The 14,743-nt window shown below is 31.7% G+C and overlaps 1 protein-coding gene across 1 annotated transcript; it reads left to right on the top strand.

Moving 5' to 3' along the window:
• Positions 1 to 10,548: 10,548 nt before the first annotated feature.
• Positions 10,549 to 11,535, top strand: LOC120083265 (copper transporter 1-like). Its single transcript, XM_039038936.1, has 2 exons — positions 10,549 to 11,174; positions 11,348 to 11,535. Exons 1-2 carry the CDS (start codon positions 10,733 to 10,735, stop codon positions 11,362 to 11,364), a joined length of 459 nt encoding a protein of 152 aa, XP_038894864.1. The 5' UTR covers positions 10,549 to 10,732; the 3' UTR covers positions 11,365 to 11,535.
• Positions 11,536 to 14,743: the final 3,208 nt, after the last annotated feature.

Genomic DNA, 14,743 nt, shown 5'->3' with positions numbered 1-14,743 from the left:
GTCCACAATCTGTCCCAGCTGAATTTCAAGATTTCGGATGGACGTTGCTTGATTCTGAAGCACTGATTCATTCTTCTCAATGTACTGCTTCAACAAGCTCTTTAAGGATGAAGATTGCAGTGCCTACGAACTAGTGGCTTGGTTATGCGTTAGACCGTTGGTTCGTGAGAAAAATCTGGGTGGCCCTTCTTTGTGCGCCACTGGTTGAAAGCTTTGTTTTTTATTTTTCCACGCGAAATTGGGGTGATTTCTCCACCCAAGGTTGTATGTATTGGAATAAGGATTATTCTTTATGAAGCATACTGACTACGGATTTCCTGGGCATTCTTCCATTGGATGAGCGTCTCCACGATGACACAACTTGCGATCGTTTGAGCAATTGCGTTGACCTACCCTTTTTTTGCCCCGTGCTATTAATTGTGAGGCCTTGTATCAAACTCATCATTGTAGTCATTTTGTTCTGAAGGAATGCGATGGTCTCGTTGTTCGAATCATTGTCTCTAATTTTTAATCTTTGATCACTTTCTCTCTAGTCCTCGTGATTTTTTGAAATGCGATCAAGGATATTCTTGGCCTTCTTATACGTTTTATCCAGCAGACCTCCAGCTGCTATCGCATTGGCAGCGGTCTGTGATGCAGGGGTTAATCCTTGGTAGAAAATCTCCATTAGTAAGCAGTCTGGTAAGTCGTTATGTGGGCAGTCTCTTACCAGCCTCTTAAACCTCGCCCAAGCATCGCTGAGCGATTTGTCAATTTCCTGTTCAAAATTCGTAATTAACTTCCTCCTCCTTGCATTCTCCATTGGAAGGAAGTATTTCTTCATGAACTTTTCCACAAAATGATATCTCCCGATTCGAGAGAATAAGCCCATTTTCTTGCTTGATCGCATAAGGAAAATGGGAACAACGTTAGTCGAACCTCCTCAGTAGAGATATTTGGGAACAAAAAAGTATCGTAGATCTCAATGAAGCTCCAGAGGTGGGCATGCGGGTCCTCGTCACGCCTCCCTCCAAACTGTCCAGCATTCAGGGATCATCTGCAGCATCACCGATTTCATTTTGAATCGTGATCCATCCAGAGCGGGCTTCATGATTCCTAGGAGAATCGTAGAGATTGGGCGACACATAGTCTCGAATGGGCCTATTGCGATCGTTCGCCAATAGGATGGGATTCGCCATGACATTGTTTTCATTTGGTGCTCCATTTATAAGTTGTTTCACCATGTTATCTTTCTCTTCTTGTTGTTGTTAGCGGTTATCTCTCAATCTTTGTCGGAACGTTCTTTCAAAAATCTTTGGGTCATAATGCGCCAAGAGATTGAAAGCTGCAAAGAAAATTGGAAAAATTACCCGTTAGCACACTGTATTGCCGAAGTCCCCGCCAACGGCGCCAAAAACTTGATGACTAAATTTTCGCGAACACAATATTGCGATGCATGTCTTAAGGTATGCATTGATACTCATGTGTCGGTGGTCATGCATTGGAATGAAACTATGCATTAACGAATGTAATGCGTTGACCATGTATTCCGTCACAAGTTTTCTTGCACTCATGCCAAGTATAACGCGAACGCAAGTTTCTCGGGTGATCCGAGGTTGAACTCAGGGACTTGTAGCTAGACGTATGCGGTAATGTGTATGCGGCAGATGAATAAAAGAATGATGGGGGGTTTTAAGCTACAAAATACTCCTACTCCTAACTAACAGACAAAGCATTGGAAGTATGAATGAGATGTAGAGACACGACAACTGTTAACACGTAGTAAATGCATGAAAAAATAGATCAAATGTGAAGATGTCTTCATTTCAACCTTTAGCTTGACCGCAAGGGCAACCTTAGCCAATGCAAGCTATGCGATCATGCTACACACACTTGAGCCTAATTCTAGGATGTATGTAATGTATATGCGAAGTGTCAGGATGACCGCATACCACCGTATCCTACTTCTTGGACGCATGCAATATCCTCTACGTAGGGTGCATACGTTGTGTAATAGCAAACAGAGCTTATTCCTAAGTTCCCCATTCTTGCTTATGCATTCCAATCCGCTCTCTCGAGTCTTAGATTTGGTTTTTAGACTACTCTTTCAAGTATGCCTAAATGATGAATGATGCGCTCATACGACAAGGTAACCGCATAAACTTGGCTGACGTAAGATTGTTCCTATCTCTAGTAAATACTTGCTTACATTGATTAATGCGACCAACCACTTACCCTCCCAGGCAGTTAGTTGTTGTTGACTTTACTCAAAGACAAGCGTTGTGTCCGCCTATAGACAGGCGTTGCTACAGCTTCACGCTAAGCAAATAAGGTTTTCTTACAATACTCACGCAACGCACACCTCCCAGTGGTTTGCTACATGCTTCATATTCCTATGCCGCATGATTAAGTATGCGATACTCTAACATTCTCACCAAGTGATGCGATGAAAGTTAAGAATGCTAAGGAAAGAAAGATAAAGATGGAATTTGAAGGAAACATAGAAATGCATTGAACACACAATGTATTAATTTCTTAATCCAAAATGTAACAAAATACAATATATGAAAAGAAGAGAAAATGAAAGGACCAGCCGGAAGTAATGTCTTGCTTCCAGTAGATATGTGTCAAGGCTGCCGGTGGTGCCATGGAAGGGCAGTGGAGCTGACTCTCTCGAGATCTAACTCCGTCGAAGGCTCCGGTCATCACTCGGAATGGATGAAGAAGATGAAGAACTCTCAAGATTTCTTCTAATGCTTTGGTCTAGATCACAAAGATCCACCCAAAGGTAGAAACTTGGATGGAAACCTTGGATGATTTGAAATTCTACTCATCGGCTTCTATTTATAGAGCTTGATCGCCTACAGCATTAATGGACCTACTCTGATTCTGACATTCATGGCGCATTGGTCCTTTTCTGAATCTCTGCTGCTAACGGCGTGATAGGTGAAATGTCAACATCATCTTTTAATTTTCCCGAGATATGCGTTGATGCTTCCATTCCACCAACCTTGTGTCCATCCCTCTATTATGGTTATCATTGTATAGCCGCAATTTTGCAATGACCGTATTCGCTTGATTACCGCAACTACTATGCGATGACCGCAACTTCTATGCGATGACCGCCTTCGCTCGACGATCGCAATTCCCATGCGATGGACGCATTCGCTTGACAGTCGCAACACCCATACGACTGTAGTACGTGATCACCGCATACGATTAATGGACGCAATATTCATGCGTCGAGCGTATGCGATCATGCATGCGATCGTCTCCGCGATAGCCCAGCTTCCGCATCTGTGTCCGCTTTTTGCGTTAACTACAAAGACAGACAATTTAACGCATACTAACGCATAATAGTGGGTTAGCCGAGATTCTTAATGCTGAACGACGCAAACTCATTTTCTCATGAATTCCTAACATAATTGCCGCATATTCTACTTAACAGCCTTCATAATTCTAAATAAAAGGCCTAAGATGATGTGCATTTCGGCATGTCATCACTATGCAATCAGAATAGTTAGCAGGTTTTAGTCTAATCCTGGATATGATCATTAGACTGTCGTTAAGAACATCCTCAACTATCTTCAGAGAACGAGGGACTATATTCCTGTGTTTGGTGCAAAGGATCCCAATATTAATTCAAAGAAATCAACTTTGGGATTAGTGTTCACTCTAAATGGAGGAGCTATAGTACAGAGGAGTATAAAACAAAGTTGTATTACTAACTCCACCATGGAAGCAGAGTATGTAGCTTCATGTGAAGTAGTGAAAAAAACGGGGGCTTAGGAAATTCTTAACTGATTTGGAAGTAGTTTCAAATATGCATCTACCTATCACACTCTATTGTGATAATAGTGGAGCAGTTGCTAATTCGAAAGAACCAAGAAGCCATAAGGGCGAGAAGCATATCGAGCGCAAGTACCATCTCATCAGGGAGATAGTACATCGAGGAGACGTGATCTTCATGAAAATCACCTCAGAAGATAATTTAGTTGATCCATTTACAAAGGCCTTCACGACCAAAGTATTCAAGGGTCACTTAGTTGGACTAGGACTACAAGACTTATAAATCTAGAGAAAATGGGAGAATTTATGGGTATCTGATGTCCTAGTTTATTGTATTTATGTTCTTTCTCTCACATTTAACATTGTTTTTATCTAATCCCACTGGAGTTTTAATCCAATTGGGAGTTTGTTTGGTTTTATGTTCTAAAACTCGTGGTTTGTAAACATTAAACATATTCTATTTTACAATGAAATTGTTATTGAGGTTTATTCAGTAAAATTATTATTGAATATGTGAATTGCATCTTTAAGAATCCTAAACCCAATAAACTAAAAGCCCCTGGCTATAACATTAATTTAAGAAATGGATTTTATTTAAAATTAATTATTGAATGAAATTTGTATTTAAAATTAAAATTCATTTAAATTGATTTTTTTGAAATTCAAAAGATTAAATGAATTTTTCAAGTGAGTGGAATTATCCCATTTTTTCCACGGACTAAAACACCTCAAATTCCACTTAACGCATGCAAAATTAAGTATCAACTTGAGATTAAGTCTCTTTGCATGTAATTACACGATAATTAGAAGAAAATTGGTGGAGGAAAAAGTTCATGCAAATTTGTTTTTTTTGAAAGAATTTTGTTCTTTCAAATTCTCATAACAAAATCTCTTCAATCCTAAAGTTCTCTTCAATTTCTTCACAATTTGGATCCTACAATCCGTTTCAAGACCAGAGAATAGCGGGAAAGAATCTTGTGGTTGTCCATGAACCATTCGTAATTAGAAAAAAAAAAGTTGCATCATTTTTGGAGTTCTACAAAGGTTATACATTCTAACCCTATTTTGGGGGTATGACCTTGCATGTTTATTTACTAAAATTAATGTAATTAGAGTGCTTAAGATTCTATGGGGAAGTAAAATTAATCCTTGTTCATACATGGGCTTCTCCGGATTGCTTTCACATGTTAATAGTTAATACTTATAAAAACACCATTAAAAAAGACATTCAATTAAACCCTAAATGAGTAATTTGAACAAAAAAAATGAAAGGAAAAGAAAAAGGTTTTGGAAAATTTCTTAGGGGACCAAATAATTTAGGGGGCATTTAGATGACCATAATGTAATGTATTTATAATGTAATGTAATCCAAAATCTATGTGTTGATTGAGCTTTGGTCTGATATGTAATATAAAACTCATCCGTTTCCAAAGTTTTTAACCTAATTCTCTTTGTCATTGTCTTCACGTTTCATGATTCTATTTCTGTTCCATCCCCGATTATTCACATATTTTAATACCTTTCAAATTTCTAGTAATTTTGATCACATTCCAACTTTCCAACCCATTCCTTTAGAATGAGTAGAAAGTGCTTGAAGAATCATGTCGTTGGCATTGGAGGTGTCCTTGATGGCTACGGTGAATTTCCAATCGCTAGTGCTGAAGGCACTCTGGATGCTCTCAAATGCACCACTTGCAACTACCACCCCAAGAAACTTTTATTTTATTATGTTTCTGAAGAGACGTTTTCTTCTGATTATTATTGACTTCAAAACTTAAATGAGAGATAAAATGTTTAAAACTGAAGTTATATCTGAAAATTGATATTAGATAAAAGAGTTATTGAAGGCACATAAAATGAACGTTTTCACAACAGGGGCTCTCCAATCAAAATCCAAAAAGTAAGAAATAAGTTTTAAAAAAAAAAGGTTAATTTTGTCCAAGTAAAAGAATTTTTAAGATAAACATAACAATTTTCCTATAAATTTCAATTAACACAAGGCATAATTGAGAAAGGACCATTGCGAAAAAGGCATAACAAAATATATTAATTATGTTTGATATACTTGTCAATCATGTATTCGTTTATATTGTTAATAAACTTGACTAATATATTACTGTCACACTTGACTAATATACTATTGATACATGTGACTGATATGTTGTTGAAAAACTTGATAATGATGCAATGGTTTATACTATTGATGTATTTAATTGAGTTGATATATTTTATAATGATACACTTAGACTTAAATATTTTTAAAAAAATCCAGAGTTTCTTCTTGTACGAATGCAACAACCCCTCTCCCCTCATCTCTCCTACACCAAAATTTCTCTACATCGTTTGCTATCAGCCACTACTCCACCTCCCCTCACTGCTTACTTCCATCTACGTTGTCAGTCGGGTTGTTAATCGCCTCTTTTCTCCCTCTATATATCAATTGATTGTTTAAAACAAATATGGAATGAAAAATAATTAGAAATTCAAATTTGAAGTTTTTGTCATATTTGCAAATTTCAAATATGGTTGACACACCTACAAACTGACATATTCAAATTGCCACCCATTAGAATATCCTAATTAAAAGTCTATATTTATAAACTTCTTAACTTTATTTTTCTTTTTAGTTAGCATCCAAACATAAAAAGTTTAATATATTCATTCTAGTATTTCTTGTTTCAAAGGAGTAAAAAAAAAAAAAAGGTTAAAATCATTTTCCGAAATTTAAAATAATTTCTTGAACTTTCTTAATCTTAAATGAAGGGTTATGCTCAAGTTGGAAAAAAGAGTTCGTTGACTAATCATCCATCACTATCAACATTCAATTTTCACCATAAATTTCTAAGTTTTCTCAAATTTCTTTTCTTGGCTTGATATGTTTGGAAAATATCTATTCCTACTAAGCAAAATAATAATCCATCCTACGCGTTAAAAAGACCAAAATAAATATTAGATGAGAAGAAATTAATTAATTCAGCCAATTGAATCATATATATTTAAGTTATTGACTATTCTTCTTTTGTTTTTTTGTTTTTTTGTTTTTTGTTTTTTGACATCTTGTTGAAAGATAATGACTAATATTTGATAAATGAACCGTTGAAAATTATATATGAATGATTAATATTGTTTTTATAACTATTTTTACTTATTTTGATAAAATAAGAATTTGGATACTAATATAAATGCTAATCATTTTTAGGTTTTGTTTAGATATAATTGTTGCAAATTTTTATTTTCTGTTTTTTAAAATTTTGCTAGTCTCCTTCACATTCTTTTGTAAGTTTTTCACCTTTCATAAGTTTCATTATAAAAAGTAAAAGAAATAAATAAATTATATGGGAAGAATCTTTCTCTTCCCATTTTGCCCTTCATTTTTTGTTAAATGCACGTTATACCCTTCCTATTAAGTATGTGTACTTTTTTTTTTAGATTTTTATTTTCAACAAATTAACCTCCTATGAAGTGGCATCACATGAGTGGTGGAGAGAGTGAAAAAGTAACTTTTAATATAAATTATATTCACACCCCTTTACCCCTTTATAATTAAAAACAATTTTATTTGTACTCTTTAGAGTTGTTATTGATATTTTAACTTTTCCCCCCAATTTTATACTTTTCAAACAAATATAATAACCGAAAAAAATGTACCACTCTGTGTTGTGAATAAGTAATTTAATTTTAACGTGACAACTAAATATTTTTTTTAAATAAATAACAATCACATCTTTTCATCTGCCGTGGAGTCCTCTTGATGTATCCATTCACATAAAAACTAAAATTCAAATAAACACATCCTTTACAAATAATACACAACACTTCACATAATAGCTAAATATTTTTTAAAGAATAAATACAAGTTTTCCTGTTTTCTTTGTCCCTATCTCCATTTTAAACATGTCACGATAGAAAGGATCTAGAATGATAATTGAAGTTTTCGTTATTTGTAAAGAAAATATTGGATCATGCCAAAGTGAAGCCTAGATAATCCATAAACTTATTTCATGGTGAAAAGCCTATATAGTTTTTGTTAGTACTTGGAATTTTATATTACTATTATTTTATTACTTTCAATTAGATCTTTGATTAGATTTCTATAGTTTTAATTTTATCAGAATCTTAGATATCTTACTTATTTGTCTGAACAAAAAATTTTAACAGCATCCGTTTGAATTTAACATGTTTATTCATTGTGTTAGAAGAACTATCCATGAAAACTATTATAATGAGCAACAATATCAAATTTGATAGATTCAAAATATCTAAAACAAATGTATTAGTATCATGTATATCTCTAACCTTAAATTACACCAACATGCCAACAAAAACCAAAATTCATCAAAGATATTAATCTTGAGTTAGTTGATGATTTATATTGTTATTCCATCACCTTTTTAATTTCATATAAAAAAATTTACAGTATACAACTCCCATCAAATCTATATTGATTCAAAATTTATGTCACTATCAAATTATGTTCCAACTGTTTCAAAGATCTTCAAACACGTGTAACTCATTTTTATATTTGTTGTATTTACATAAAATACAATATATATATAGAGAGAGAGAGAGTTTTGGCTATTAATTATTTTATTACTTTTAATTTTTATATCATATATTTATTACTTAAACTTAATAAAATTTATATTAATTTATTGCAATTTCACCAATAGAATTCATGTTCTAAAGATCTTTAGCCACATACATTTTACGTGTTTTATAGCTAGTATTTTAAAAATGACATAGAATAATTGATTTTTCTTTTCCTTCTCATTTTTCCAAATGTAAAGTAATCTTTTATTCATGCGTTAATTAGAGAAATTGTCAGAAATGACTCCTAAAAGTTTTCATCTTTTACAATTAGTACTATTTTTCTAAAATCTTAAGCGGCCAAACCTTTTCAACTCATACAAGTTAATGGTAACTTATTATTTTTTACCTTCTCAAACTCTCGGAGGCTTTTTATTTTTAGATTGAAATGTTAGGGTTTGCATTTGTTCGGTTGAATTAGTATCATGTAATGTTCGTACCACTCCTAATTATATGTTAATTAGATTTGGGATGAATTTTATGGACTTGTGTTGGCTGTTATGGGGAAAAAAGTTAGTCTTGCCCGTGATCATGTTAAGTTTCCACGTGATTAAAAATGTGTTGACGCTTATGTAATATTTTTATACATGGTAGGTGAAATATCATGAAATTGACTTATTTCCTAATTAGAAGAAAAGATTAAATAAATCATTTATATAAAATAATCATTTATTTATAAATGAAGAACTAATAAATGAAAAAAGAAATTACACGTTTCAAACTCTCATTGGCTGATACACATGAAGAATGATAAACCGCCGCTACACCCAATCAGGCGTTTAGCGAGTGATTGTCTGACTATTACCTATTAATTAACGAGTTATTAATTCTTTTGTAAACTTTTCACCAAGTTTCATTATAGAAGTAAAAGATAAATAATCAAATAATTATTAATTTATTTTTTTAAAAAATGCCACGGCATAATTTATTTCTCTGTGTTTTTTTTTTCAAACGTGAAATAACTTCTTAGATGTACATTAATGAATGAACTAACTTAGAAAAATTATTAGAAATAATTCTAAAAAATTTTCATCTTTTACTATTAGCACTGGTTTGAAGGAATCACTACAATAATTTTTTCTAATGACTTTGGCCAAGTTCAACATCATAATTCTTTGAAGACGTTAGAAGGATACTTTTCAATCGACAAAGAAAATATCATGTTGTCTCTAATTCAAAAAGTCAAACATTTTCTTTATTCCTCCAAACCAAAAGGTTTTACCCTTTACCCTCACGCCAAACACTCTGAAAATCTCTCGAACTCTCCGTAAATCTTAACTCTTTAATCTTCCCAATTGATTTGTTAGCATTTTAACTCACACAAGTTAACAAGAAGACTTATTATTTTTTATCTTCTCAAACTCTCTCTGTTCTGGATTTTTTAGATTGAAATGTTAAGATTTACGTTTGTTCAACTTTCTCTTGAATTTGCGTTTGTTCAATTCGAACGTTAGGGTTTATATTTCTCTTCATGTAGTATGCACGTATCATGAGTAGTTAGATGTTAATTAGATTTGAAATGAATTTTATAGATTTGTGCGGGCTGATTTTTGGAAAAAAAAAAGTTTAGCGTCCCACGTGATCATGTTGAGTATCCACGAGATTAAAAATTTGTTGAAGCTTATGTGATATTTTATACATGGTAGGTGAAATATGTTTTATTACCAAATTAGAAGAAAATATTAAATAAATTATTTATATAAAGTTTTGGTCACTTTCGGTCTTTAAATTTTTATGAAAGTAATAATTTAATCCCTAAATTTTGAATTATAACGATTTAGTTCCTATACTTTCAATTTTGTAATAATTTAGTTTCTAAATTTTAGTTTGTAATATTTAATCTTTATACTTTGAAATTTATAACAATTTAGTACCTAATGCAAACAAATTTATCAAATTAGATGTCAATTTTTATTTTTAAATGATGTAGACTTTGTATTTCATAAAAATATCGAGTATCTAATTAGTTTATCAGTTTTTTTAGGCAAGAAATCTCATTAAATTTTAACATTAATTTCTACAATATGGACTAAATTATTACGAATTTTAAAATATAAGGATCAAATTGTTACATAGAAAATTGCATGGACTAAATTATTACAAAAGTGAAAGTTCAGGTACTAAATCATTACAAATCAAAGTTTAGGGACTAAATTGTTAATGGTATGAAAATTAGGGACTAACATGGAGAATTAATAAATTAATGATAAAATACACGTGTCAAACGCTCATAGGGTAATACACATGAAAAATGATAAACTGCCGCTACACCGGAAAGATTCATTAAGTACTGAAACAGACGGCGTTCTTATCACTTATCACAAACGAATCGCCCTTCCCAATATCACGCACGAAATTTCCCGGCACCGGAGCCGCCATGGACGCCGCCGAAGCTCAACACCACCATATGCACGGTATGGCACCACCGCCGGACTCCTCCACCGCATCGCCGGAGATGATGCACCACAAGATGATGATGCACATGACCTTCTTTTGGGGAACCAACGCCGAGATTCTGTTCCGTCGCTGGCCTGGCGAGCGCTCCGGCATGTACGCCTTGGCTTTAATCTTCATCTTCGTGCTTGCTTTCATCGTCGAGTGGCTTACTCATTGCCGATTGATTAAGGAAGATTCGAGCGGCGCCGCGGCAGGATTAATCCGGACTCTGATGCATACGGTTAGGGTTGGATTAGCGTATTTAGTGATGCTTGCGGTGATGTCGTTCAATGTTGGAGTGTTTTTGGTTGCAATCGGTGGACATTGCGTCGGATTCTTCTTGTTTGGGAGTAGATTTTTCAAGAGATCGGAAGCGGTTTCTGGTAAATCCTCTGATCTTCCTCCTCTTAGTTGTTGATGAAGGAATGTGAAAATCTGGAATTGAATTGATTGTGAAATAATGTGTTTAATATTTTGTTGCTATTGGTGAAATTTGGATTTGATTTAGAAAATTGAAAGTTTCAGAATCGGAATTTGTTGTTCGAATTCTTTGCAGCTTATGTCAAATTATAACCGGAAGAGGGGAATTGATAAAATGGAAATGCTTGGATATTCAGATTCCGGGATAATTCGCTTGTAATTTTCTTTTTTGCTTTTTCATTTTTTCATTTGGATTATTAATTTTGTAATTCTAAGGAAGAACCAAGAAGATATTAATAAAACTTTTTTTTTTTTAATGTATCATACGGATAGGGCTTTTGAATATTAAATGTCTGGATTTTAAATAGTTGGGATAATTAATGTGTGTATTTGGATTGCAGAATGATTAATGTCTAGAAAATAACTAAATCTAATTATTTAACATATTATCATATTTATTAATTATTTAATCACTTGGAATATTTTTAATTAAACATTATTTAAATTGATTTATTTAATTAATAAAAACAATTAAATTAATATGAATTAATTAGAATATTAATAATTAATAATAAAATTTTATATTAAATAGGTAAGAATATATGAAATACAAATGATAATGTAATAATTAAAATTTATTAAGTGTAAATATATATATTATAGTATATATATATTTCAATAATTAATTAAAATTAGAAGGATTTCAATAAATAGAAAATAAGGAATTATTTAACACAAAATAGCAAAATTTTAACAATTTTGATAAAGGCAGATTCAGAAATCTATTAGTGTTCTATAAGTATAGAAATTAATAGAAGTTTAATGAATTGTTTGATAATTTTTCTATCTATGAAAATTGTTTGAATATAATAGTCATGATTAAGTTAAACTACTTTCATAATTTTTTTGTTATTTCTATAAAATTGTTTGATATTTTTTCTATCTATGAAAATTTTCCTTAAAAATAATAGTCATTGATTAATTGATATTAGTTTTATTGATTAATTAAGTTCTATTAATTTGCTAAGTAATAAAAATTCCATCGGTATGGAAGGGTTATTAAAAAAAATGTCAAATAGAGAATATCAAATTGGGTCTTAAAGTTTCTGGATAATATATGGTGCTTTTAGAAAAGTGAAATATGAAACCAAGAAAAAGATTAAATATCTGTTTGAAAATTTCAATACTATTTGTGAAACAAACAGACATTTAAGAGATACACATAGCAGTCACAATTTTCAACAATTGATGTTATAATTTTTCCTACCTTTTTCCCTAACCTAATGTTGTATTGTAGTTTTGAAATTTTCAAATTTCATTTAAATTTGATTTGTATGGGACTGAATATGAATGTAAAACTTTGTTGACTAACCTGATGAACTTGAATTTGGGTATTTTATGTGGCTTCTAGATTCTATATATCTATAATTTAAGATAAAGACTTTTGTTGAACATTTGATTTGGTGGATAAATTTGATTATTTGGAATTTTCTTTTTATTTTTATTTAAAAATTTACCAAATTTGGGGATTATTATTGGAATCAAGAACTCCTAATTTGATTTAGGCGTTCCTATTTTTTTAAAATATATATATATATATTATTATATATATATATTATAATATATATATAATAATATATAATTTGTGGGGAAAGAGAGTGGAGACGGAATTTATGGAAAAATTGAATTGGATGGAAGGAGAAAGAAAGATGAAGTTTGACAATAAATGTGCGAGGTGTGGTGTATGGTGGAATTATTTAACACGAACACGCTTCTAGAGAGGATAGTGTATGAAATATAATTAGAAAAAAAATAAATGTTTAGATCTTTTTTGAAAAAATATCAATATACACCCAAATTTTTGAGTTGTATCAATTATACCTCTAAATTAATAATTGTATGAATTTAAACTCGCATTTGTATCAATTTAAAACTTAGTGTATAAATCTGCATCTTTACTAAGATGTCATTGGAATGATATGTTGTATAAATTTGCATTTTCATTATAATTGATTCGGAATGACGAAGTGATTTTGGTTGTTTTCAAATTCACTTTTTCATCCTTGCCAAACATCATATTTAGAAAGAAAGTGATTTTAGATATGTCAAAAGTGATTTCGGTCATTCTAAAATCACTCTCAAACATGTCCTTTGAAAATTGTTAATGCATCAGTTCTTACCTAAGAAGTATAGATATAGATACAATACGACATCGACATGAAGACACGACATTTTCTAAAAATTTCGGACACGAAAATGGTAAGGATACACTTATTAAAACATACATTTTAAAAATATATATCATTTTTAAACCAGAAGGAAATTCAAAGTCAATGAGTGTATTCATTTCTATGCTTAAAAAATTAGTTTGATGTCTCACTATCAAATTTTATTATTTTTGTCATATATGTATTGACTTAGTATATGTAAGAACTATTTGATGCATGTCTACCAAATATTGGTCCTATTTTGAATATGTACACTAATACGTGTCCAACAAGCGTTGGGATGTCCAAATGTCCGACATGTATTGGATACGGACACGCTAGCTAAACCAAAGTGTCTATGCTTCGCAGGTTCTTACACATAAATAGATTTATTCAAACATTTGATTAAGAAAATGAATATTAGAATTATTATAGACATTTTTTTAATTGTTTGATAAAATTATAAGTATCACATCATGTTTGTCCAAATGGAATAAAATGGAGGGTAAATATTGATACATTAACAAATTTACATGGTTGTAATCGATACAACACTTGAAGTACGATTAATGGTATAAATTCATGATCAATTAACAAAATTCATGCATTCCATTTTATCTTTTGAAGTCCTAAAAATTGAAGTTTTGATGATTTGAAAAATATATCTCTCCTAAAACTTTAAAGATAAAAATGATGAAAAGGAGAGAAGACTCTCAAAAGCTCTAAAGACTATGAAGATTGAAGTTAAAAAAATCAAACTGTTACTCTCCTAAAGATCTAAAGATCGAAACTTAGAAGACTTCCAAAAAATTAAAAGACTCTTTGAAACTCTTGAACTTGGAAACTTTGGAGACGATTCAGAGCAAAAGTCAAAGATTCCAGAGGAAATTCAAGAGAGAACTTTGAAAGCATAACAATCTTTAAACTCTTGAAAATCAAACATATCTTTAAAGACAACACTTCAAAGATCAGATGACTTGCAAACCCAAGAACTATAACTTCAAGAACAAGCTACAAAGTCCTCGAGACAAATCAACACTGAGAAAAAGTTGAAAAGCCCTCGAAAAAAAATCAAATTATTTGAAAATAAACTGAAAAGATGTTAAGACAAATCAATATTGAGAATAAGCTACAAAGTCCTCAAAATAAGTTTACTTTTTGCGAGAAAACATGAAAGGATTATGTACTTGTTGAAACCCTAGAATTGGTACAAAGTATGAATTTGCAATGTTTAGGAGGAATCTAGAGATCGCCCTATGCAATGGAGAAAACCTCGCACTAGCGTGGCATTTAGCCATCAACACTCCAACTACCTTAAATGTCTC

This window comes from Benincasa hispida, chromosome 8 (assembly GCF_009727055.1).
Source record: "Benincasa hispida cultivar B227 chromosome 8, ASM972705v1, whole genome shotgun sequence".
Lineage (NCBI taxonomy): Eukaryota > Viridiplantae > Streptophyta > Magnoliopsida > Cucurbitales > Cucurbitaceae > Benincasa > Benincasa hispida.
The sequence above is the reverse complement of the archived record's forward strand: the minus strand, read 5'-3'. Positions and strand labels throughout refer to the sequence as shown.

Coding starts and splice junctions, on each gene's coding strand:
- LOC120083265 (XM_039038936.1), top strand. CDS start 10,733: ATGGACGCCGCCGAAGCTCAACACCACCATATGCACGGTATGGCACCA.